The 26,222-nt window shown below is 36.6% G+C and overlaps 3 protein-coding genes and 1 long non-coding RNA gene across 6 annotated transcripts in view; 2 read left to right on the top strand and 2 right to left on the bottom strand.

The window, feature by feature from the left end:
* Positions 1-363: 363 nt before the first annotated feature.
* LOC125876281 (putative callose synthase 8) lies at positions 364-12,956 on the top strand. 3 transcript variants are annotated; one of them, XM_049557419.1, is made up of 41 exons: positions 370-704; positions 1,152-1,252; positions 1,503-1,624; positions 1,737-1,818; positions 1,912-2,010; positions 2,176-2,295; positions 2,491-2,583; positions 2,678-2,769; positions 2,887-3,013; positions 3,473-3,610; positions 3,689-3,765; positions 3,868-4,021; positions 4,816-4,941; positions 5,048-5,165; positions 5,278-5,606; positions 5,731-5,783; positions 5,874-5,934; positions 6,047-6,128; positions 6,213-6,262; positions 6,349-6,435; positions 6,502-6,642; positions 6,725-6,828; positions 6,909-6,993; positions 7,073-7,233; positions 7,428-7,551; positions 7,648-7,742; positions 7,823-7,961; positions 8,107-8,258; positions 8,386-8,495; positions 8,601-8,720; positions 8,823-8,891; positions 8,980-9,148; positions 9,250-9,361; positions 9,570-9,689; positions 9,762-9,877; positions 10,062-10,145; positions 10,657-10,769; positions 10,854-11,083; positions 11,175-12,023; positions 12,225-12,410; positions 12,520-12,956. In XM_049557419.1, the coding sequence occupies exons 1-41, from the start codon at positions 470-472 to the stop codon at positions 12,745-12,747; spliced, it is 5,853 nt and encodes a 1,950-aa protein (XP_049413376.1). In that variant the 5' UTR covers positions 370-469; the 3' UTR covers positions 12,748-12,956. The 3 variants fall into 3 exon arrangements, with proteins under 3 accessions (XP_049413375.1, XP_049413376.1, XP_049413377.1); XM_049557418.1 differs by having other exon boundaries at positions 364-704; positions 9,570-9,877; XM_049557420.1 differs by lacking the exons at positions 370-704; positions 1,152-1,252; positions 1,503-1,624; ... (1 more) ...; positions 1,912-2,010; positions 2,176-2,295 and having other exon boundaries at positions 2,498-2,583; positions 2,733-2,769; positions 9,570-9,877.
* A 40-nt stretch (positions 12,957-12,996) lies between these two features.
* The window catches only part of LOC125876283 (C2 domain-containing protein At1g53590), a 67,735-nt gene continuing 54,509 nt past the window's right edge, over positions 12,997-26,222 (bottom strand). Inside the window, exons 2-14 of the mRNA XM_049557421.1 lie at positions 24,613-24,766; positions 24,299-24,373; positions 23,690-23,833; positions 23,329-23,424; positions 23,096-23,227; positions 22,226-22,378; positions 22,098-22,139; positions 21,401-21,449; positions 19,698-19,790; positions 19,437-19,623; positions 19,143-19,266; positions 18,198-18,906; positions 12,997-13,299 (exon numbers count right to left, since the gene is read on the bottom strand). Coding sequence (XP_049413378.1) covers positions 13,004-13,299; positions 18,198-18,906; positions 19,143-19,266; positions 19,437-19,623; positions 19,698-19,790; positions 21,401-21,449; positions 22,098-22,139; positions 22,226-22,378; positions 23,096-23,227; positions 23,329-23,424; positions 23,690-23,833; positions 24,299-24,373; positions 24,613-24,741 — 2,229 coding nt within the window. The 5' untranslated portion in view covers positions 24,742-24,766 and the 3' untranslated portion in view covers positions 12,997-13,003. The remainder of the gene's footprint in view (positions 13,300-18,197; positions 18,907-19,142; positions 19,267-19,436; positions 19,624-19,697; positions 19,791-21,400; positions 21,450-22,097; positions 22,140-22,225; positions 22,379-23,095; positions 23,228-23,328; positions 23,425-23,689; positions 23,834-24,298; positions 24,374-24,612; positions 24,767-26,222) is intronic.
* LOC125876295 (uncharacterized) lies at positions 13,306-18,515 on the top strand. The gene is made up of 2 exons (XR_007447481.1): positions 13,306-13,467; positions 18,366-18,515. It is a non-coding gene; the product is annotated as an uncharacterized LOC125876295 (long non-coding RNA).
* LOC125876285 (acetolactate synthase 2, chloroplastic-like) lies at positions 14,076-16,253 on the bottom strand. Its single transcript, XM_049557423.1, has one exon. The coding sequence runs from the start codon at positions 16,207-16,209 to the stop codon at positions 14,236-14,238; it is 1,974 nt and encodes a 657-aa protein (XP_049413380.1). The 5' UTR covers positions 16,210-16,253; the 3' UTR covers positions 14,076-14,235.

The following is a 26,222-nucleotide window of genomic DNA, read 5'->3' as shown; positions in this document are numbered from 1 at the left end:
AAAATTTTGAGATGGAACTGTTTAATACAAACACTTTATCCTGATGTTCAGGTACTCAATCAGGATAGACCCTAGTTCGAGTATCTAAATAAAATTTACTGACAAGTTCAAGGGCTCGTCCATGTATTCCACCTTATTCTGAATGGTTTCTTAATGTAATGTCATGCCTTAACCAAGTGAACAATGGCTTTTGTTGGTCCCATTTCTTTATAGTATTAATTTAACATTAAAAATACCTGCTTAGAAGTTCATTCAACTTCCTTTATTGTTTTCCACAGTGAAAAAGCTCCCTCTACCATTCAGAAAACACAAATATCAAAAGCAAAAGTGAAAAAGATTACATCCCAAAAGCAACCAAAAAGCAAATTCACACTTTGACACCAAACCAAAAAAAACATGTATATACAGTCAAGATCCTATTTTTATATTCTCAATCTCATGCATACTTGTTCCTTTTCATTCCCAAAATATGGCAGAAATTGTTCTTGCAGAACCAATTCAAGAAAGTACTGCTAGTACCAGCAGAAGAGCTTATACCACAAGCAATGAAAGACCCTATACTAGATCAATCACTTACGGGTGTGATCATGTGCCTGAGCCCTTTGATAGTGAGAAGTTGCCAGTGACTTTGATTTCGGAGATTCAAAGATTTCTTCGAGTAGCTAATCTTATCGAGTCAGAGGAGCCTCGAGTGGCTTATCTTTGTAAGACTTTATCTCAAAAATTTCTTGTGTGATGATTTGTTTTAGCTGTTATAGTGAAAGTGGCAGAGTGCCATTCTTGTCTGTAAAAAAGATTATGAGTATAATTCGTTGAATTCGAAGAGGTAGTTTTATTATTACATGTCTGTGTGCATGCAAAAACAGTTGAAGGATCCACAAGCTAGAGATTTTCCAATTCAACTTTCCCAATACATTTCTCTTAGATAGTACTCCCTCCGACCCAAAATAATTAGTGTGCTTTATCTCATTTCACACACATTAAGAAAAATAGTAAATATAAGGTATAGTTTACTAAGTTAATCTGCTTATTAGACGTTTCTTGAGAATTGAGCACTATTAATCATAATTTGGGTTTCTCATTCTTCTTCTTAATGTTATTGTACTTATTTTCTTTTTGGTGATAAGTGGTTAATACAGTTTCTTAATCAGGTCGGTTTCATGCATTCGAAGTAGCACATAACTTGGATAGGAATTCGAATGGCCGAGGAGTACGACAGTTTAAAACTGCCCTTCTTCAACGGCTTGAACAGGTACACCCTTATTCTGCAGAAAAAAGGATAATTAGTCAGTTACTCAATCTGATTGTAAATGTCAATATCAAATTTTGCTTCAATTCTTCGTGGTCGACTTACAATCTGAACTTTCATGTCTACATTTAACACCATTTCATTTCATCCCGAGACCTACCATCTTAAATTGAGTTAATAGTTTTTGTAATAGTTTCGCGGTACTGTCTAGATTCATGCTATTGAGTTGCCACATCTAATTTATGAACTATAGGATGAAGAAGTTACTCTCAGGAAAAGAAAGGAAAGGACTGATTTACGTGAACTTAGACGTGCTTATAGCAAGTATAAAGACTTCATAATCAAACATGGTGGGGAGAGTAATCTCGAAAATAGGTAATGATTCCACTCTTTTAGGAATTATGTTTGTCACCATGAGTGCTGATGTCCTTAAAATCGTCAGTACTTATTTCAGTAATATTCATGTTCTGTTCTCTTACTTGCACAGAGAAAGGCTGACTAAAGCACGTGTCGTTGCTTCAGTATTGTTTGAAGTATTGGATACAGTTTCCAGAGCAGCAGGTGTTCAGGTTTTGTTTACGCGATTTCCTCCTCTTAGTCCTTTGATTAGCTCAATCTTTCGTTTACGTGCTAATAGAACCTTCCACGTATCTTCTTATTAGGGTGAGAGTAGCGATGCCAAATCTGAACTCTTTGTGTCATATAACATTCTTCCACTTGATCAAGGAGGAATTCATCACGCGATCATGCAACTTCCTGAGGTATGTATAGATAATTATATGAGTTTGGCTGGCTAAATAGTTTTTACTGTGGCAGTTGCTTCCCCTTTTTTCCCACGTTAGGCGAAAAAAGCCTATTTATTGGCCAATTTTGTTTCCTTTCCTTCCATGTGGCAGCTCATATGTAATGAGCTTAATGTTCCACAGGTTAAAATTGCGGTTGCTGCAGTTCGGGATGTTCGTGGTTTGCCTTTCCTGGAAGATTGTCGAAAACAAGAAACCAACCTGGATTTGTTCAAGTGGCTTCAGTTTTGCTTTGGATTTCAAGTACTAACCTTTCTAGCTTTCTCAGTTCAAATATTCTCCGTTCCACTACCGTTTCTTTCTTTATCCATTTTTGTTTGTGTCAACATTATAAAAGCTGGAAATCTCATCATTTCTTATGGACTTCACAACTCTAATTGAAGCATTTTATCCTCCTATCTATCACATCAATAGTTAATATCACTTTTCTCTTGCCAGAAAGGGAATGTGGCCAACCAGAGAGAGCATTTAATTTTATTACTTGCTAACACACATGTTCGGCAGACTCAGAAGCAAGTATTAGTACCCAAGGTGCTGTCCTAGTGTTGCCTGGCTCTTTCTAGTTAAGGTGTCATTTCAATTTTCATTTTAATCGACTTTGTTACGCTTACTTTCCGGGTATTAGCTAGGGGATGTTGCTGTTGATGAGCTGATGAAGAAGTTTTTTAAAAATTATACAGATTGGTGCAAATTTTTGGGACGAAAGAGCAATATTAGGTAAGATAATCTGTGACATGACGATAGACTTTGAATTCCTTCTGCTTTCTGAAGTTATTTCTCTTCTTACTTCTTATCACTCTCTAACATATTTTTCGTTATCTCATGGCTCTTCAGGGTGCCATATCTGAAACAGGAGGCTCAGCAGTACAAACTTCTGTATATAGCTCTTTATCTTCTGATATGGGGAGAGGCTGCAAATTTAAGGTTTATGCCAGAATGCTTGTGTTACATGTTTCACCATGTAAGCTGACATTTTATACCATTTCTATAAAGGTGACTGTGTTCAAATACTTGTATGAGTTTTGGAGATTGAGATCCAATAAATATTCTCTTTCTTTGCCTATTCAAAATATATGACACTTGGGCCTAACTCAATCCGAAAAGCTAGCTTATGAGGGGGGGATTGCCCAAGTCCATATAAGCAAACCATCAGTCCATTCCCCCAACCGATGTAGGATTCTAACCCACTAGACTGGGAGCCCAAATAGGGATGAACCTGGTTCTTATATACCATGTAAAGATATGACACTTGAGTCTTAAGTCAACCCCAAAAGTTAGCTCATGAGGGGAGGATTTCCCAAAGTCTACATAATCAAACCACAAGTCCATTCCTCAACCGATGTGGAACTCTAACCCACTCTAACACCTCTATTTTATGATACAATGCAAATATGATGAAAAAACATATTCTCTCTTGCAGATGGCATATGAGCTGCATAGCATGCTAACTGGTGCTATAAGCATGACAACCGGAGAAAAGGTCATGCCAGCTTACCAAGGAGATTCAGAATCTTTTCTCAACAATGTAGTGTTTCCGGTGTATGATGTCATAAATAAGGTACTTCATAGTTTGGACATGCATTTACCTCTGATCTCCATAATTTCAGTTTCTAACCTTGTCCCTGAAACACTCAAGGAAGCTATGAAAAACGGAAAAGGAACAGCTGATCATTCGACATGGAGGAACTATGATGATCTGAATGAATTCTTTTGGTAGAGATAACTTTCTCTCAATCCAACCTTATATTTCAGTTGAGAGACTCCTTAAATATGTCAGGAATTTGTTGTGATCCGCTGGTTGCTTCTCTGTTTCAGGTCTCCAGATTGTTTTCAAATAGGTTGGCCCATGCGTCTGGACCATGATTTCTTTTGTACAGAAACTCCAAATAATGTCAAAGATAAAAAAGAAAAGGCTTCTGCTTCCGACCTTCAAGAAAACAAGGATGCAAATGAAGATGAAGAAATGGGGGTAAGTTACCCTGTTGACATTTCAAATTAAAGTAAATAGTGTACATAGACACAAGAAAGCATCCTGACCTTTCATTGATAATGCAAATTTGCTTTTTATCTCACTGTATCTCGTATTTGTTTCGTTAACCGCTTTTCCTTTTCTGTAAAATAAAGAAAAAATGGGCTCAAAACCTTTTTATCGCACGCTGTCTACATAAGGTCTTTTGGAAGGGATACATGGCTTTTCTCTTTCAATGATGTAGCCTTCTGTCTATCAACGTATTGCATTCCTGTTTCTTATGTGTAGCATGTTCACATATTAGCTTGAAAGTTTCTCTGTATTGGTTCAAACGACTTGTGTATTTTATGATTTTATCAACTGAAATGGTTATTAATTGTATTGTAATTACAATTGAAATGATCAAAAAGGAAATGTGAGTTAATACATGCTCTAAGGTGGCTTTTGATGTGGCAACATAAGTAATTTCTCTCGTACATGCATGTCCGTCTTTACAATTTGCAACACCAGGACTAAGCATATTCAATATCAGTTCTTTTTTCCTTATGTTTAAGATAGTAAATTCCAAAATTGAAGGGAGCCTCGGAACAACGGTAAAGTTGTCTTCATGGACTTATAGGTCACGGGTGCAAACCGTGGGAGTAGCCACTAATGCTTGCATTAGGTTAGTCTGTCTACATCACACCCCTTGGGGTGTGGCCCTTCCCCAAACCTTGCTAACACAAGATGCTTCATACACTGGGCTGCCCTTCTAGTAAAATTCTAAAATTACAGTTTCATTCTGTGATCTTCAGATCCTAGTGGATGAAGTGCGTGAACCAAAGTGGCTGGGGAAGACAAATTTTGTAGAAATCCGCTCATTTTGGCAGATTTTCAGATGCTTTGACAGGATGTGGAGCTTTTTTATCCTATCACTTCAGGTCTGTTTGTGTAAGATAAGATATTAACAGCAGCTTAAGTATACATTCTTACTAGGTTTCTAAGCTCCATTTTCTTTTTCTTAATTTCTTGACTGTTTTCTTTTAGGCAATGATAATAATGGCTTCTCACGATTTGGAGTCTCCTCTACAAGTCTTTGATGCAACAGTACTCGAGGATGTTATGAGTATCTTCATCACTTCAGCAGTTCTTAAACTTGTAAATGGTATGCCTACTAAGTCTCTTGTTATTTTGTTGTCCACCTTTTTCATCTTTTATTATCTACTTACGTATCATAACTTAAGACAAAACGTATGATGAGATTCTCATTCTTGCAGTTATTCTTGATATCATCTTTACATGGAAAGCTCGATGTACAATAGACCCTAATCAAACTCTGAAACATGTGCTGAGGGTGGTTGTTGCTATGATGTGGACCATCATTCTTCCCGTATATTATGCTAGTTCTCGTAAAAAATATACTTGTTATTCAACACAAAATGGGAGTTGGCTTGGAGAATGGTGCTATTCTTCTTATATGGTTGCTGTTGCATTCTACTTGATGACCAATGCAGTTGACATGGTTCTATTTTTTGTGCCTGTGGTTGGAAAATATATCGAGACCTCTAATTACCGGATATGCATGTTCTTATCCTGGTGGACTCAGGTAAACTTTCAGTGTCCTGATCCTAGCATGCACAACTGTGTTGGAGAGAGACAGTCCAAAAAAAAAAACTTGTTTAGTTATACATTGTGTCAAATTTTCACTTTTCTTGGTTTTCGAAATGCAGCCTAAGCTATATGTTGGGCGAGGAATGCAAGAAAGCCAACTCTCCCTTCTGAAGTATTTCCTACTATCCCTACTCTGAGCCTATTTTTTTATTCGAAGTAATTTCTTGATGAGTTTCTTATTAAGCCTTGTTTGTGGTTTTAGGTATACCATTTTCTGGCTGTTCTTGTTAATAAGCAAACTTATATTTAGCTACACATTTGAGGTGAGTAGTTCTAAGGCTTCGTATTGGTTTACAAGCTAGTATTACTAATTTGATCGTTGACATGTCCATCTGTGCCTACAAGCTACTAGTTGACTTATCATGAAATATCCAGATAAAACCACTTATATCACCTACAAGACAGATCATGGCAATCGGAGTAAAAAATTACGACTGGCACGAGCTTTTCCCTAAAGGTAATTGTCTAAACCTTTTTATCTTCTTAGCTGAAGAGTGTAGATATATATGTAAATCCTCTGAATGATTTTTTTCCAATTTAGTCAAGAGCAATGCTGGAGCACTAGCTGCTATATGGGCTCCAATTGTACTTGTAAGTTATATTATGATTTCATCTTTTGTTTCTGAAGCTTCGTATTTTCTTTTAACAATCTTCCGTGCTGAATCTTGTTGTTTCAGGTATATTTCATGGATGCACAAATCTGGTATTCTGTCTACTGTTCAGTCTTTGGTGGAGTGTATGGAATCCTCCAGCATCTTGGTGAGGTGAGTTGTTTTTAGTTAAATTTTAAGCCATTATATGGATACTCTCATCTCTTTTGTTTACCACAGATTCGGACGTTAGGAATGCTGAGAAGTAGATTTTACTCATTACCTGAAGCTTTCAGTGATCGTCTTGTCCCACCCGAAGCAAAAGATTCTAGAAACACCTTAATGAATTGGCTCATCCCTTTGACATTCCAATTCCAAAAGGTTTCTACCATTGAATTTTTTAAAGTTCACTTACTAACTTCTTTATAATTCTGTCTCATCCCTCTGGTGTTCCGTTTGGCAGAACTTTCACTTATCAGAAAGGGAAAAGAGCAATGTTGTGAAGTTTGCTCTTGTGTGGAACCAGATCATCAGTAGCTTCCGTGAGGAGGACGTGATAAGTGACAGGTTAATTATTTCTGTCTAGCTTATTTGGACATGCTGTTCTTTATAAAAAGCTAAGACTTTTGTGTAATAACTGACAACAGGGAGATGGATTTGATGAAAATACCTGTATCACCAGAATTACTCTCTGGTCGAGTTTATTGGCCCATTTTTCTTTTAGCAGATAAGGTACCATGTTAATCTTGAAGCTTTGTCTAGTTTGATATTAGCATTGTTTCTGTTTGACTTATCGTTGATCTGCTGGTAGCTTGCAAATGCATTATCTATTGCACGAGACTTTGAGGGAAAGGATGAAACGCTTTTAAGAACAATCAAGAAGGATACATACATGTATATGGTTGTGATAGAGTGTTATGAATCGCTGAAATACATACTCGAAATTCTTGTTGTTGGTGACCTTGAGAGAAGGTAATTTTTTAGACTATTATTTCAAATGCAATTTAATACTACCTTACTTTCTTAAACTCCGTGTCAAGTCAAAACCAGACAAACAAATTGAAACGGTGAGAGTACTACAATCAATACTAGTGAAAGTGCTTTCTGCATTTTCATTTTTTTTCAATTTTAGACTCCCATTCATAACATGGTTGTCTACCTTTCAGGGTTATTTCTGGTATATTAGATGAAATTGATGAAATCATTCAAAAATCAACACTTCTCAAGGACTTGAAGATGAGCCAACTGCCGGTTCTATGCGCTAAGTGTATTACTTTACTTCAACTTCTGGTAAATTTGTATACAAGCATCAACCTTTTACTCTCTTCCTATAACCAATTTCTTCATTTACTCATGCTTTCCGTATTGACACATTGGTTTATCAAGGTCGAGGGAAACGAAAGCCTTCATAACAAAGTTGTATTGGCAATTCAAGATATCTTTGAGCTTGTAACAACCGATATGATGTTAAATGGGTCAAGGTTAGATGCCTAAAGAATTTCAAGTCATAATAATACTTACATTTATGTTGTTTCTAACCAACCATCCTTCGTGGTTGCAGAACGTTGGAGTCACTTAATGTTCACCTGCATAGTGGGGAAGAGGTTGTTGAATATTTCGTTTCGATTGAAGCACCACTGTTTGCATCTAAGGATTCAATACATTTTCCATTGCCAGATAGTGATTCCTTATTGGAGAAGGTGTTCCAAATACTTCACTACTTGTGGTTTTGCGATTACTTATATCAGGAAGGGTCATTTTTCAGCCATGATAGGCATACTTAAAAACATGTGTAGCTACACAAACCTATTGCATGTATGGAGACTGATTTAGTTTCAATTGTAGATCAAGCGGTTTCGTTTACTGCTTACTGTCAAAGATAAAGCACTGGATATACCGACTAACTTGGAGGCCCGTAGGAGGATTTGCTTTTTTGCTACTTCTCTGTCTATGAACATGCCAAGTGCTCCAAAGGTGCGGAACATGTTATCATTCAGGTCAGATTTCATCACATTACTTGATATTTTTGTCACTTCGCATAAAATTCCTACTCTTATGTGGAATTAAGTACATACTCAGGTTTCAACAAGTAAACTGACTTACAGGGACATGTTTACTATACAGTGTTCTAACTCCACATTTCATGGAGGAAGTCAAATTTTCAAAGAAGGAGCTCAATTCAAGAAAACAAGCTGGAGTCTCTATCCTTTTCTATATGAAAAAGATATTTCCAGGTTGCCACGACGAAACTTCTCTATGACTTAAGAGAGTGAAAGAGAGCTTCTTCCATCTCATAAGTTTTGATTAACTAAATATTCGTATTAATTATATGTCCTCAGATGAATGGGAAAACTTTTTGGAGCGCATGGAAAAGGAAGGAATAGATGAATCTAGTGATGAAATTGAAGAAGAGGAGAGAAATTGGGCTTCTTTCCGAGGGCAAACTCTAAGCAGAACTGGTAGATTTATCTTTCCTCTAAAAGTTATTTCGATATAAGCTGAAATTTTGAACTTTGTCCTTACTAGAAATGTTCTTTGTTTTCTTTCATTAACCAAAACAGTCCGAGGAATGATGTACTACAGGAAAGCACTGAAGTTGCAAGCTTTTCTTGACATGGCTGAGGATGAAGGTTTGTCATATTCAGATATTTTGATTCTCTCCCTACACCGATATTCGACTCAAGTGAACATCATCTTCATGTTTCTGTCTTGCACCAGATATCCTCCAAGGTTATGATGCAATTGAGAGGAAAAATGATACATTATCAGCTCAACTTGAAGCCATGGCAGACATGAAATTTATACATGTTGTGTCTTGTCAAATATATGGATTACAGAAGACTACTGGTGACCCTCAGGCTCAAGACATACTCAATTTGATGAAAAGGTACTTTTTCCAAGTGAAACTTTCATTCAGGGTACTTTTGTACTTGAACAGACTCTTTTCGGAAATTTAACTATGCTAATTTATCGATGTTTTGCTTAAAGGTACCCTTCTTTACGCGTTGCTTATGTTGAGGAGAAAGAAGAAATTACAGCAGATGGGCCACGAAAAGTTTATTCATCTATTCTTGTTAAAGCTGTTAACGGTTTTGATCAGGTATTAAAAAAGAATCCTCCAAGCAGTTGAAAACTGTCTTTTGCTTCATATTTTTGGATACTTCACTGTCAATATGCACATGACTTCTCAAGAAAATGCAGTAAGGAAGATCTATCTATTTGTTTTGTGTTATGTATCAAAATGAACAACAATGTCTTCTAATTCTTGGTCTATGCTTACTCTTACAAATCTTTTTCAACTGTTGTAGGAAGTATACCGCGTAAAGCTTCCAGGTCCACCAAATATTGGAGAAGGAAAACCTGAAAATCAAAATCATTCCATAATTTTCACACGCGGCGAAGCTCTCCAAACAATTGACATGAACCAGGTATTCATCAGCCTTAGGATTTTGAAAAAGAATAATCTCATATATATATGTTCTAATAGCTTGTTTTTACAGGATAATTATTTAGAAGAAGCTTTGAAAATACGAAATATCTTGCAAGAGTTCCTGAAACACAGTGGTCGGCGTCCTCCCACAATACTTGGCATGAGAGAACACATATTTACAGGAAGGTCAGCATCTAAGAATTGTGTGATTACCTGATTATGAAACTATCTAGTACATACAACAATATTTTTGTGTGTTATGCAGAACGAGTTTACTCTAGAAAGAGAAAAATAGATATTAAAAGAAAAAAAGACTAAAGAAGAGAATTTTTTGAGTAAAATGCTAAAGAAACTTTCATCCTGATTGCAGTGTTTCTTCTTTAGCTTGGTTTATGTCCTATCAAGAAACCAGCTTTGTCACCATTGGCCAGAGGCTTCTGGCTAATCCACTCAGGTAATTTAAGCCCTATTTTTACATGCTTACTTTTATGTAATAGTGATCAAATGAATAATAAGGAAATTATCTTTGGGAGATAAAAGATAAGTTCTATATACCTTTGAGTTAATGGTAAAAGCATACCTAAACTATCACCTTTTCAAAAGTTTCATTCCTCAACTATCACAGTATCACTCCCTTTGTATTAAAACACGTGTTGATGTTGAGTTAGCCTACACTCACCTACTGTCGGTTAGGAACAAATATTTGGTCAACTCAGCATCGAGGTGTGTTTTAATAAAAAGAGAGTGACAGTTTAGGTTAGAAAAGAGAAAAATGAATAGTTGATGTATGAAACTAACGAAAAAGTTATAATTTAGGTGTGTTTTCAACCATTAACTGTATTTCTTTCCAAAAGTCACATGGTATTTTTCTTGTTTAGAAGCTCTTTGCATAAAGGAAACAAAAAGTATATAATGTTGTATTCAGATTGCTTACAACAGCTTTCCTTTTCCATCGAAAATTTCAGGGTCAGGTTCCATTATGGGCACCCAGATGTGTTTGATCGAGTATTTCATTTGACAAGAGGTGGCATTAGCAAAGCATCCAAAACAATCAACTTGAGCGAAGATGTTTTTGCAGGTTTTCTGTTAACGTAAAATGTTAACTTGACATCATAAAGTTGTATAGCCTAGAAAACACATGACAGTATCTGATATAATGTAGGATTTAACACGACTCTGAGACGTGGACATGTCACATATCTTGAGTACATGCAAGTTGGAAAAGGTCGTGATGTAGGCCTTAACCAGATTTCAAAGTTTGAAGCTAAAGTTGCAAATGGAAACAGTGAACAAACAATCAGTCGTGATATGTATCGCCTTGGCCATAGATTTGACTTCTTTCGAATGCTCTCATGTTATTTTACAACAGTTGGCTTCTACTTCAACAGCCTGGTAACTACATTAAATCCTATAACTAATGTGCTTATGTTCTGATATGCTGATTTATATGTCTCTTTTAATTTCTGCTGTCAAAACTATGCAGATATCAGTGATTACGATTTATGTGTTTCTATACGGTCAGCTCTACATGGTATTAAGTGGTCTACAAAGAGCACTACTCGTTGAGGCAAAACTGCAAAACATAAAGTCACTGGAAACAGCTCTAGCTTCTCAATCATTTATCCAGCTTGGACTTTTAACAGGGTTACCAATGATCATTGAGTTGGGACTTGAGCGCGGTTATCTTAATGCTCTTAAAGATTTTGTTCTGATGCAACTGCAGCTGGCTGCTGTTTTCTTTACTTTTTCCTATGGAACAAAATCTCATTACTATGGCAGAACAATTCTTCATGGAGGTGCCAAGTATAGACCTACTGGTCGTAAAGTTGTGGTTTTTCATGCCAGCTTCACTGAAAACTATAGACTTTACTCTCGGAGTCACTTCATTAAAGGTTTTGAACTTCTGCTTCTGTTGATTGTTTATGATTTGTTTAGGCGATCATATGAGAGCAATTTGGCATATGTTTTAACTACATATGCAATATGGTTCATGTCATTTACTTGGTTGTTTGCACCATTTCTGTTTAATCCTTCTGGATTTGATTGGGGAAAGATAGTCGATGACTGGAAAGATTGGAACAAGTGGATTAATCAACAAGGTGGTATAGGGATACAACAAGATAAAAGTTGGCAATCTTGGTGGCATGATGAACAAGCTCATCTTCGTCATGCTGGGCTATTTTCACGGTTAATTGAGATACTCCTTTCACTGAGATTTTTCCTTTACCAATATGGACTGGTGTATCACCTTGACATATCCAATCAGAGTAAAAATATTGTTGTCTATGTGCTCTCATGGGTTGTCATTGCTTTTATTTTCCTCTTGATGAAGGTAAGCTTCTTCCTGCACATTGCCTTTAATTTTCTGTGTCTCTTTTACAATGCTGATATACTTCACATCTATCACTTCGTTTTCTGGATTGCTTTGATTTGTTTTTCCTTGAGTCTAAGGTCTATTTGAGACTATACCCTCTCCAAACCCTATTTTGTGGAACTACACTGAGTATGACGTTTTTCTTACTGAATTTTCCAGATGCTGAATATTGGAAGGCGGTTTTTAAGCGCAAACCATCACTTAACTTTCCGACTGTTTAAAGCTTGTCTTTTCCTAGGAGTTGTGGCAACTATTATTACCCTGTCAATCATATGTCATCTGTCAGTGAAAGATTTGATTATCTGCTGTCTAGCTTTTCTACCAACTGGTTGGGGCTTGATATTGGTAAGCACAGTATATGTTCTTGCCTATTTCCTACACATACTTTCTCCTCTTCTCTGTCCTGTTTTTTGTCTCGTTTTTAATCGCGTAAATGGTGCTGTTTTCCTCACAGGTTGGCCAAGTAGTGAGACCAAAGATTGAAGGTACTGGATTGTGGCACTTCACTCGAGTGTTTGCTCGAGCTTATGACTATGGAATGGGTGTTGTTCTTTTTGCGCCTTTAGCTTCATTGGCTTGGCTTCCAATAATTTCGGCTTTCCAAACTCGGTTTCTGTTCAATGAGGCTTTCAGTAGGAGGCTGCAAATTCAGCCAATTCTTGCAGGAAAGAAGAAACATTAGTGATCTCTACTTTACACTACATAACTTGCATGTACACATATTGTTCTGTAACTGTAGAATAGCAAGATACTGGTAAAAACATGTTGTCATGTGGATATACTCCATAGGGAAAGCAATAGGATAGATAATTCTTTTATGTACAGGTATAGTTCTATAGTAGGCTATTGTGCATAGACATTAATGAAAAATACACATTCTTAAAATCTCAAGGTTATCATCTTTCACTACAGTGTTGGTCAAAACTGAAAAATAAGTTTTAACTTGAAACCACAACAAAACTTGAAGACTGACCCAATGCATGATGTTCGTTCGAGTCCCCTGCTGCTACCTCATCTGGAGTTTTAATGCTTTCACTATCTACCAGTTCACTGGTCCTTATTGTGGTGTCGGAATTCTCTATACCAGAGCTGGCAGTGGAACTGTTGCCAACTGAAGGTGCTACAACTGGAGGTGAATCAACTGATGAAGGTTGAGACTCTGCATCAGAAGAATCAGATTCCACAGAGCTCAGTCTTTCTGTCTCTGATGATTCTACTTCCTCTTTAGATTTCCCTGATGACTTCCTGAACATCACTTTCTTTATGCCACCACCAACAGATTTGCCAGCGTGTTTAAGGATTTTCTTTGTCTTGTTTCTCACTCTCTCCTTTGGGGGGTTTTTCCCATTTCCTGCACGGTTCTCTTTCCCATCTTCTGTTGGTGTTGTTGCTAATGATGAAGGTAAAATGGTGTCATCCACTATAATCTTCCCTCTGATATCCTTGGCATTAACTACCCTAAGACTCACATACATGCGGAGATGAATCAGGCTCTTCAAGATTGCCCGACTTATCCTTTTACTTGAACTTCTCCGGCAAAGCGAGCTGATCTTATGTAAACCCCTGTGCAAACGACCTGGGGAATCCCCTATGTAATTCAAGCTTAAACCAGCATTTACAAAGAAAAAGAAGATACTAAGGTCACCCACAGAACTGTACCGCAGAGCATACATGGTAAAAGTCAATGGACACACAGGGAGCAAAGGGGGTCAAAGATTACCTCATCAAGAATATCAAAATAGGGGCATTCTTCAGTAGACCCCTTGCAATAGCAATTCGCTGAAAACGGAAAGATGGTGTAATCAATATAACTCTGCAAACTTGTGCTAATCTGATTCTGGCATTCACCTTTTGAATCAGTACTCTCTGAAAAAATTGAGCACTTAAGCTGGACATACAAGTAACCGAGAATGTAACATAGCTGATTTATCGAACTTAACTACTTCATTTGTAATAATCTTAGACATACTAAATAGAGCTCCAAATACTGAATTAGTGCTGCCAATAGAGAAAAAAAAACTGAAATCCTTCACATTCAACCAAAGCAAGATGATGCAAAACTTTAAGTAAACATAAATATCAAGTAGAGGATAGACAGAACACTTTTGGTTTAATAGAAGTTTATTTTAGATAATACAATGCCTCGAACTAGTTATGTAGCTTCTCAAAGTCAATAGGAACGTCTCCCATCACCCTCCGTAATCACATCTTTGAAAGCGCCACCACTGGGAATCATAGGTAGAACATGCTCCTGATGAGGTACAATCACATCCAACAAGTATGGCCCAGGAGTGTCTAACATCTTTTGAATGGCAGCTCTAAGATCATCCCTGTGTGACACTCTTGCAGCAGGTACGCCACAAGCCTCTGCAAATTTCAGCATATTAGGGAAGATCTCTTCCTCATTAGCAGGATTACCCAAGTAAGTGTGTGCTCTGTTAGCCTTATAGAATCGATCCTCCCACTGAACCACCATTCCCAAGTGTTGATTATTCAGTAACATAATCTTAACTGGGAGATTCTCCACCTTAATTGTTGCTAACTCCTGCACATTCATGATAAAACTCCCATCACCATCAATGTCAACCACAATCTCACCCGGTCTTCCAACAGCCGCACCTATAGCAGCAGGCAAACCAAATCCCATTGCTCCTAATCCACCAGATGTCAACCATTGGCGTGGCTTTTTGTACTTATAGTATTGGGCAGCCCACATTTGGTGTTGTCCCACACCAGTACTAATAATGGCATTTCCGTTAGTTAACTCATCAAGAACCTGAATAGCATATTGTGGAGGGATGGCTTCACCAAAAGTCTTATAATTCAATGGGTACTTCACCTTCTGCTCCGTTAACTCCTGCCTCCAAGCAGAAAAGTCCAACTTCAGCTTACCTTCTTTACCCTCCAATATGGAATTCAAACCTTGTAATGCCAACTTGATATCTGCACAAATGGAAACATGAGGTTGCTTGTTCTTTCCAATCTCAGCCGAATCAATATCAATATGGACAATTTTCGCTCGGCTAGCAAAAGCTTCCAATTTACCAGTAACTCGATCATCAAACCTCACCCCAAATGCAAGCAACAAATCACTACTATCCACCGAATAATTAGCATACACAGTCCCATGCATACCCAACATTTGAAGAGAAAGCTCATCCCCGATTGGAAAAGCTCCAAGACCCATCAAAGTACTCGCCACAGGAATACCAGTAAGCTCCACAAATCGTCTCAGCTCCTCACTCGATTGTGTACACCCACCACCCACATACAAAACAGGCTTCTTCGACTCCGAAATCAGCCTAACAATTTGTTCCAAAAGCATCTCATTAGGCAATTTAGGCAACCTAGACATGTATCCAGGCAACCTCATTGGCTGATCCCAATTAGGTATCACCAATTGTTGCTGAATATCCTTAGGAACATCAATCAGAACCGGTCCAGGCCGTCCTGATTTCGCTAGAAAAAACGCTTCACGAACAACCCTAGGAATATCCTCTACATCCATAACAAGATAATTATGCTTCGTAATGGATCTCGTTACCTCAACAATAGGAGTTTCCTGAAACGCATCAGTACCAATCATCCTCCTCGGCACTTGACCCGTAATAGCAACAATCGGAATACTATCCAACAAAGCATCCGCAAGACCGCTAACAAGATTCGTAGCTCCCGGACCAGATGTAGCAATGCAAACACCAGGGAACCCAGTAGCCCGTGCGTAACCCTCTGCAGCAAACACACCACCCTGTTCATGACGTGGCAGCACATTACGAATAATATTGGAACGTGTCAAAGCCTGATGAATCTCCATGGAAGCACCTCCTGGGTATGCAAATACATCCTTAACCCCTTCCCTTTCAAGTGCCTCCACAAGAACATCACAACCCTTTCTGGGTTCGTCAGGGGCGAAACGTGAAACGAAGATTTCGGGTTCAGAAACGTCGTTATGGGTCGTGGTTGATAGGATGACATTTGAGACAGTGAAACGGCTATGATGTCGGGTGTGGGTAAGGTGAAGGGGTGAGGTTTTTTTGGGGTGATTGTGGAAAGTAAAGGTAGATTTGGGAAGAAGGATGGAAGATTTTGATGAACATGGTGGTAGGTTTTTGGAAAAACAAGGAGATGGAGATGCAGCCGCCATTGTTGTTGAGGAGCTAAACTGAAAGGAGGGGCATGAAAAGGAGGAAGTGGCTATTTTATTCGAAATATCTTATTGTGGTTGAGGCACAACCAACAATACTGGTGTGAAGGCACCCTCTCCTTTTGTGGGCCCTTTTCTTGTTGTCACACACATTCTCTTTCTCTTCCATTTTCTCAAAATTAGTCTTTTCTTTATCTGCATTTTTTTTCCTTTGCAAAACCCTTTTTCTATTTTATCTTTGCGCCATTTTTTAATTAATATTTTTATAGTTTTTTTTTAAGTCCTACCTCTTAGTGTAAAAATATATATTTATACTACTATTATTTTATGCTTTCACAAATTCATTTGATTGACTCTTTTTTCCTATTAATTCTTGTAACACACGAGAAAAAATGAATTTATAAAAGTTTCGTTTCACATTTTCAAATGCTTAACATAAAAAAAATCTTGAACAAGAAACACAAAAAATTAATATTAGCAATAATTATTAGATACATGCCACGGAAGTAGAGAATATAACAAATATGAAAAAGAAAAGATAATTGAGTGCTTGATATCATTAATACATTATTATTAATATAAAGCATTCAAATACATTAAATGGTTATAGAATAAATAAAAATAAAACATATTTGATAATTAAGAATTGGGTGGTTAAAATTGAAAATCTCAAAAAATAAATTAATGACTAAAATTTAAATAATTAAAATTAAATTATGGATTTAAATGTAATAAATAATACCGATTGAATTTTAGTAGCTCAATTGGTTGATTATATGAATTTTTACTTTTTTGCGAGAGTTCAATTTATTTATTTTAATTTCACTATCTTCAATCTCTTCGAATTTATTATTTTTAAAAATAATTTCATCTGATATATTACTTTAATTTTTCATCAAATAAATAATATATATATATATATATTTGTGGGTGAGTTCTAAAGTTTCTTTCTATTAAAATAAAATTACACTAAGAGTTGACAAGCAAAAAAAAGAAAATGCAAGTAAGAAAGAAAAAAGTAAAAAGAAAAGATTAAAATTGAAAGAGAAAAAGTATGGAAATGAAACAAGTAAATATGGGCCCCACAATATACAAATGGCAGCCCAAAAAGGCCTCACACAACTGACACCATGTGTGCATTTTATTCAACTTGATTGAGAAAAAAATACTGTGCGCCACGAAAAAAAAATTGACTCAATCCAAATGGGAAGAATTTTTTTAATCAAAATTTGAAATAATGGACATGATCTCGAGTCATTTAAAAAAAAGGGAAAAGGCTCAATTATGCCATCAAATTTCTAAAAAGGCTCATTTATATCCTCCATTAAAAATTTGGCTTATCTATGTCATTGTTGTTAGAGAAAATGTTCATCCATGCCATTTTTTTAAACTTCAGTTTTGCAAAACCAATTTTTACACCCAAAAAGGGTTTAACACTTTTCAATTGGAGTTTTTGGATCAAATATACACTTTTTGCTTCTTTTCTTTAAGAACACATGAAGAACATAAACAACTCTCAAATTTTCAACATCTTCAACAACAACCATCTACTTTCAAAAACTTATTGTACATTAGATCTAGCCAATATGAAGCTATTACAGGCAGGACATAACAACATATACATTCAGAGACTGTACAATGGGGGAAACTGAGAAAAACATCCTGTTGTAACATATTCAGACTTTACCTCATTCGTCTACCTCAGACTTTTTTAAAACTTGAAGACTGACCGAAAACATGATTTTCGTTTGAGTCCCCTGCTACCTCATCTGGAGCTTTGATGCTTTCACTATCTACCAGTTCACTGGTTCTTATTGTGGTGTCGGAATTCTCAATACCAGAGCTGGCTGTGGAACTGTTGTCAACTGAAGGTGCTACAACTGGAGGTGAATCAACTGATGAACGTTGAGACTCTGCATAAGAAGTATCAGATTCTACAGAGCCCAGTCTTTCTGTCTCTGATGATTCTACTTCCTCTTTAGATTTACCTGATGACTTCCCGGACATCACTTTCTTTATGCCACCACCAACAGATTTGCCAGCATTTTTAAGGATTTTCTTTGTCCTGTTTCTCACTCTCCCCTTTGTGGGGTTTTTCCCATTTCCTGCACGGTTCTCTTTCCCATCTTCTGTAGGTGTTGTTGTTAATGATGAAGGCAAAATGGTGTCATCCACTATAATCTTCACTGCGATATCCTTAGCATTAACTGCCCTAAGATTCACACGTGGAGATGAAACAGGCTCTCCAAGATTGACCGACTTATCCTCTTTACTTGAACTTCTCCGGAAGAGCGAGCTGATCTTATGTAAACCCCTGTGAAAACGACCTGGGGAATCCGGCTTACTTCCATTAACACTTTCATCATGCCTGTATTCATTATAGTGAGAGGAGCCGCCTGATGTTGACTTAAGACTTCCCTTAGAATCAGCATTCTCACTATGAACTTCTCCGCCAATAACCCTGCTCTTTCCCTTTCTTGGTTCCCATACTTGTGCTACTTCACTCCCTGGTTGGTGTACCCATATACCAGTCTCCCGCTGACCTTCAATATTAATAGGTTCATACTTATCTGCAGTTTTTGAAGATTTGTCAGCTGATTCAGTGGTTAAGGAGCTTTGTTCAGTTTTATCCACCTCAGCAGATTTGCTTTCCTGTTCATTGACCACACTTCCGCTATCATATGACTGCTCCGCGCCCTGAAAATTGCTGAAAACTTAGTACTTCCTTATTTTCCGTCATTATTTATAAGAATAAACTGTACCTATTCCTCAGCACCATTATTTTGGTTTAATGAATTCATCCATTATAGAATAATGAGTAATGCAAACCATATTTCAGGTGCAAAGAAGATAATACATGAGAAATCTTTGCTTCTTAAATCTTAACATTCCAAATTAGTGTTCATGACAAATTGCACAGGCGAAACATATACCTTTTTGGCACAGTCAATAACACTTATGGCAAGATGCAATCTCCCCATTTTGATGTTCTGAAGAGACAGCCACATATCATGCCTCTGGCCATCCCTAAAATCACAGATATTGATGGAACATTTTCTGTTCACAAAAAACAAATAAAAAGTAAATAAGCTGCTTATGTCGGCTTCGAATATTATTCCATTGGAGAACATACTGATGTCAAAAGAAAAAGAGGGGAAATTATAGATAACTCATACACCTATAGGAAAGAGTCTTAGTATTTAAATTGCCAAGAGAACAGGACGAACCCCAATGTATCATCATATAAATGGTCTTTGTCACGAACTTCGATATTGAGCATGTCGTTAGGAGACTCCCATGTACAGACTGGAATCTTGAACTCCTCACGCCACTGTGGAGTCAATGTCTTCTTCTTAGTCTTAGTCCTGAATCTGTAAAGGCCAATGTGCCCCTTAACATATGGATCAGCCAATCCTGAAAAAGACCACCCAGCTTTTAGGCATATCTAATAATTTGACAGAACCACAGTAAGATTATTTTCTAGGTACCATTTAAATCTGATGGCTTCATGTCAGCTGCTTCAAGAACTTCTAAAATCACAAAAGCAATGGGCTCCTTAGCATCAACTGAAAACCAGTTTTCTGACAAAATGTAAAAGAAGAGACTTATGTACCAGTGACAGAACATAACTAGTTGAATTCAATCACTTCAAAATCAGAAGCTCAACAACTCTAATATCATATTTCCATCTAGACAAGTTACGCTGCACACACAAATGCGTTTAATTAGTACTGTACAAATGAAAGATGATAAGTGTTGCATCGAAAACTATCAGCATGAAATATTCAAATCTGTGAACCACCTCCACCAGTAATAGAAAAATACTTAATGGTATCCCATCCTGTCTGTATGTATTACATCAAATAGACTACATTCAAGCACATTGAGGTGCTAATGCTTTTACTTCCCTTTGTCTTTATCCTTGGGGGAAGGGGGAGGGGGAAGGGGTGGGGGTGGGGGTGGGGGGGTTGAATGGTAGCAAAAAGTTCACCCTTTTATGTAGTTTGAATTATTAATTAGGTCGAGACACCCACTACAACACACTAAACATTTTAATAAACACTGACCGCCAGCTTACACTTCTTTTATAGCTTATCTCCTGAAATACAATTCAATCCCCTACCAATGCAGTATGGATTATATTAGAAAAATTTATCAACAATACGTTGTGTATCAGCTAGTTCAAGTTCTCAAAGATGACTAACTGGCACGGTTGGCTCACTGCCTAATACCACCTTACAACATTGTGGATAATGATCTTAAAAGTTAAAACATATGAAACGTTCCAGGCTTTCCATACAGTCAAATTAACTTCACTACCATTCATGGAATCAGGACTTCTTCCAACAACACTAGCACAGAATCATATATTGGTAGAATAAAAATGTTTGAAAGCCCCTATAGTCATCCCTCTGTTCACAGCTTACTCAAACAGGAAGTGGCCTTCAAAAACTTCTTTTTCTTGATTGACTTTAATTCGATATCTGAATGGGTTAAGTAGGTTACAAATTCAGGGAGGGAAAAGGTTTAGCGACCCTCTTAACAAAGGTAAGAGAACAAAAGCAACACAGAAAGGCATAATACTGTAACATTTACTGGTGTCACCTTTTGGATGGAAAAGGTTGTGTGCCATGCACTAGACTCTTATTGTTAGCCTTTTCTCAATCCATTCAATTTGAATTGGTATTTTCTCCATCACAGTTATTGCGAAGAGACATCTAAAATAATTAGTCTTGGACAGTACATTTGTGAAATTGTATGTATAGCCAAAAAATGGACCGCTTTTAGGCCGCTCCCGTTTTGCTTGCTACTACGGGAATCACTTTTGCTTTCTTTTCCTCTAACTACTAAGATGTTCCAGTTCACCAGGTTGTCTCTTGCCCAAAGTCCATTTTCATTTTTTTGGTGAATAAAACTTAGTAATGGAAATCAAATTCATCAACAAAAAAAAATTAAAAAAATTCAACAATATTTATAATGATTTTTCAGAAAGTGAAATTTCTATCTCAACTAATTGAAACATTCACTAATTACAGTAAAGTATTAAGTATTCAAAAAATGAGAAATCTTTAGTTTCTCGAATATTGATAATCTCTTATGTTTAATATTCATGTCAACTTTCCTGTCAATGAGTTGGACTCAATTATATTGGAAACCAAACGACAAGGGAGGAAGCTAGGGTGACCATTACCTGGTTGCGGTGACACAAACTTCTCAACATCCACCACCAGCATATTGGGCTGCAAGATATTAAGAATAACTTAGTCTAAAAGCTCTTCATGGACTTTTTCTCCTTTTCTTTTGGGCACATGGAAACCACAATACCTAATTGTAAACTATTCAAACCATTGAAGCGTAACTTCTATTTGGCACTTCCGTCGCCATCTAAGTTGCTTGGACTCGGGTGCGGATCTAGAAGACAGATCCTTCATGATCTAAATTTTAAGATTTGGGGGTACGGATCCAAGTATGGAGACAGGTGCAGGATTTGGCTAAAAATAATTCAAAATCTAAAAATAGAATTATATGTCTAAATGGCGATTTCTAGAAGGTGATATAAGGAAAAGATGACATAGAAATTTCTATATACACAGTACTCCATTTTATTCAATCACCTTAGCTTTTGTTTAGATTTCAAAAATCGTTGTATTTGTCCCGAATTTCTCTGTCAATTTTGGTCAAAGTACCTAAAATAAGTTCATCAAATATGGTACGGATCCCACCCGCATCCACATCGTATTGACAAGGGTGCGGCACCAAAAGTGAAGAGTCCGAGCCACTTAGGTTGCCATTCTTAAGCGCATCAATGTCTAAAATATGCTTCTACCACAAGTATATTAGGGGTATAACATTAAACAGAAGATGACTCAAATCTGAACGAACCGCACCTCAACAAGTGTCTGCTCAAAGGCAACAGCAAGAAGTTTATCCTGATAAAGATGACAAGCAAATCTTAGGAAGATTGTACATATGTCAATTCAATGTTAGACAACACAGAAATACTCATTGAACTAACCATCCATCCTGCAATTCCAGGAAGTTCTGTTACATCAAGTCCATGTGTGAAAATTGGCTTCACAGTCATCTGAAAATAAGGAGGCTCCACAAAGCAAACCCGCAAACGACCGAGAAATGGCCACTTCCTTAAGAACTTTACCCCAACCAAGACCTACATGGAACAGCGATACCTCCAAACATATTATTTTAGGAATCAAAATCTGGTCATCAAACAATACAGGGGAACAAAAGCATTGAGAGGAGAATAACTATATTCAACGGCTAAACTATCAACACTGAACATAGAATTCTCTAAGATTGTCATGAGTTTCCTCATTCCTTCGTATGCCATGTGTGCGCCTAGAATACCTAAAAAAAAGTGTGCTAGCTTGCTTGGCTAGCAGCACGGGAAGACATTCTTATAGCTGAAAATTTAGGAATAGAAGGGTAGCTCACTTCATTTGGTGCTTCATGTGCAAGAAATCAGGAGAAAATGTAAACCACTTGGTAATTTGTGTCATGTAGCGCACTCATGCACCCACCAACTGTGGAGCACAATATGGGATATTTGTGGTATTGAATGTGTAATGCCTAATTCTACACAAACTTGCCACTGAGTTATGAATTTTGAAAGAAAAGGAGTACAGCATGGGAGATGGCCCAAAGGGCTACAGCGATAATCAATAAATATTTCACTAAAAGAGGACTTGCTAAAAAATTTAACGACTTGATGCTAATAGTTAAGACATTCACAAAATCTGCAACTATAAGTACTGAACGTTAAACTGATACTACTAATCCCCCTCCCCTCACCTCATTTCCCTTTTCAATATCAGATTTTTACAACGGAAGAAGATTTTCACAATATTAATTGCCATTAGTGAATCACCTTTCCCTCAACATGCATGCCCAACAGATGCAACTTCGCCCACATCCCAAAGCCCAACCTTTTTCTCAGTTTCACAGCAAGAATTGCACTCATGTCATCGGCAGCACGAAAATTCATTCCCAACTCCAGGACCTGCACGGATAGATTTAAATTTAACCCTCACCAAATAGAGCACAGCAGGCAGAAGCCAAACTGCTGACATATATAAATATTCTTGAGTCAAGACTACATACCAAGTGATCATCTCCAGTAGATTCACGAAGAACTCTCATTTCTGTGAACATAGGTGGGCTTCTTCCCATATAGAGGTGCTGAACTACAGCTTCTTTCTGTATGCATTAGGGGGGCATAATTACTCTTGATAAACTCAACTCAGCAAACAATTAATTCTTCAGACAAAAGTTAAAAATTTGCTGGTTATGGCATAAGGATGACAACTATAATGTTGATGAAAGCAGAACTGCTAGAATTTAAGAACACTAAATAAAGGGAAAATATAGAAAATAGAGGCGTTAAATAAAAGGTGATGCATAGAATCCAGAAAGAAAGAAAGCAATTAAGTAGCAGAAGGTACACATGCTTTGAACCACTTACGGCAGTCCAGGGTTTGTACTTCTGAAGAAACCATGGAATGATAGAGAGCAGAATTTTCTGTGAAACAATCTCCTCCATGCAGAGAGGCCAAATCTTTTCAATTGCATAGTTTAACCATCTCACTGATTCAGAGTCTAAAAGTACCTGGTAAAATCCAAAAAACACTTTAAACCAAAAACAAAAAAAGGCAGTAACTCAAGTCCAAATCACTCAAGAGTCAGCAGGGAAATTGCTGCTTATTCTAGCTCTTAATCTCAGTGATGAATGACTCAAGTCAAAATTTTGGTCTGAAAGGAACACAGAGGGGAAAATAGACAATATTTAAAGCTTGTAAGTGACTGCAAGAATCAGAATAACTGTTGGTAAATATTAAAGTTCCTAAATTTAGAATATTCTTCTGCTTTCTTGAAGTCTCAGTATCATTTCTCTTTGAGAATCACCAAATAAGAAAACATTTTTTGAGAATCAATTCAGTATCTTTTCTTTTGCCTGTCAAATCTAACAACAACAAAAATAATAAAGTTTCCAAATCTATCATATTAACTTCAACAGACAAAAAGGGGGAAATGAATCTACTAAGTTCCAATAGAAGTCCTGCAAAATGCTTACTCGCCGCTGACAAGACTGTCTTTTTTCCTCAAACTGTAGCTTTCTCCTTAATTTTGTCACATACTGCTCATGAACCTTCAAAATTTAAAGAACATAATCAATCCAAATCAAATACTTAATATTAAAGCAAAAAACCAGCATAAGACCATCAAAACTTGATAGTCAACGAAAAAAAAAAACAACACACCCGCATAATCTCACAAGTGGCGTCTGACGGTCTAGAATATACATAAACCTTATCCCTCAGCTCAGCAAAGAAACAACACATAAAAAAGTGCAAAATTGAAGTAAAAACACAATCTTTAGCAACTTACCATATAGAGATAGATAAGCGATAGGAAGTACGCAAAAGGGTGGCAACAATCGAAGGAATTAAGCAACCATAGTGCAAGCAACACAATACCCACATGATGAATTATTGTAGCATCCGTTATACTCGACATTTTAATCCACCCCCAAACCCAAAACCCAAAACTCCTTCTTCCTCTCTCTATATACACAGTTCTTGATTAAAAAAAAATGACATAGACCCACTGCTACTAGTCTAAACGCTTAACCCAAAATTCTGATTAAGTACTTAAAAGTCCATTTAACTTGAATCCCATTAATTGCAATAGTATTGAAGACATTCAGTGTATTTTACGCGTAAGTGTACACTTTTTATAGTACTGAAACTGACGTAAAAACGACTTGGGGGTTTTCAAATGGGGTTTAAGATTTCAAATTGGGTAATTAAGTTTCAGGATGACGAAGTAGTCAAGCAAATCGGCGAAAGATTTTCATTTTTGGAGCGTTAGAAGGGAGAAGTTGATCAGAGTTGCAAGTTGGGAAAGTCTCTGTGTTTTGGTGTTTTCTAGTTTTTTCATGCTTTTTGACTGCCACAAATTTCGCTATTGTGGGTTCCTTCTAATCTACGTACACATACCCGCATAATATATAAACATGTCTTTTAATTTAATAATATTTAATATCTATATCTACGGTAAAATTAATTTTGAAGATATAATTTTATTAGTCAACTAAGAAAATACTTTTAGTTATGATAGAATATGTTGCATGTCTGGCCATTATTCAGGTAAACGTATATTCTTTTTTGTGACAAAAAGCACGTCTGCACATGATGGAATTCCTGTAATTATGTGGCATGTTCTGCTCAAAAGTCACTTTGTTCCTTCTCCCATATTTGAAAAAGGAAGTCAATTGTTTTTTTTTTAACTTACATAATTAATTTTCTATAATGCATATTATAAATATATAATATGTGTTATGTATGGATATTTTTGCCTAACATCAGGTCATTAAGATATATATAAAATTATAATAAATTAAGATTTCTGAAGTAAAAAAATCCATCCAAGTAAAAATGTATTGGAAATGAATCAGTCAAATGATGATTGAGGCCAAGGAAATTGATATCATTTGATTAAATATCTGGTGGGACAAACTATTGTCGGCGTAGAAACTAATCATGTGAGATAATTTGATATTACTAATTGATTATTTAATCAACTTCATTATCTTATTACATATTATTAATTAATAGTAATTTCTTATAATAGCAGGAAACTGCTGAAGAATTACATCCCACCTAATCTTTTGTCTTTACAATTTTATTGTCTTTCCCACTTGGTGTCTGGACTCTAGAGTTCATATTGGAGCTTCGATTAAATTTAGATTACACATTATAGGACCTAATCGAGGATGTCGCTCATAACAAAATTTTCTTCATACCCAAGGTTGATCTCTGATTAAGGATACACAACTCATATAGATAACAATATTTATATATTCCTAATGTAGTACTTAGTAAATTAAATTAAATAGTTGATTGGAGATTTGAGTCTCCATTCCACCTACGTCTCTTCGTTATCGTTTTTCTTAAAATTAATTAATTAATTAAACAAACCCTTTGCTAAGCTTTTTT

The sequence above is a fragment of the Solanum stenotomum genome, chromosome 9, assembly GCF_019186545.1.
Source record: "Solanum stenotomum isolate F172 chromosome 9, ASM1918654v1, whole genome shotgun sequence".
In the NCBI taxonomy this organism is placed as follows: domain Eukaryota; kingdom Viridiplantae; phylum Streptophyta; class Magnoliopsida; order Solanales; family Solanaceae; genus Solanum; species Solanum stenotomum.
The sequence above is the reverse complement of the archived record's forward strand: the minus strand, read 5'-3'. Positions and strand labels throughout refer to the sequence as shown.

Bases quoted from the DNA above. Each gene is read 5' to 3' on its own strand.
- LOC125876281 (XM_049557418.1), top strand. From the start codon at position 470: ATGGCAGAAATTGTTCTTGCAGAACCAATTCAAGAAAGTACTGCTAGT. The intron at 5,607-5,730 runs GTAAACTTTCAG...TTCGAAATGCAG, and splicing joins TCTTATCCTGGTGGACTCAG to CCTAAGCTATATGTTGGGCG. The intron at 9,878-10,061 runs GTCAGCATCTAA...TCCTGATTGCAG, and splicing joins GAACACATATTTACAGGAAG to TGTTTCTTCTTTAGCTTGGT.
- LOC125876285 (XM_049557423.1), bottom strand. From the start codon at position 16,209: ATGGCGGCTGCATCTCCATCTCCTTGTTTTTCCAAAAACCTACCACCA.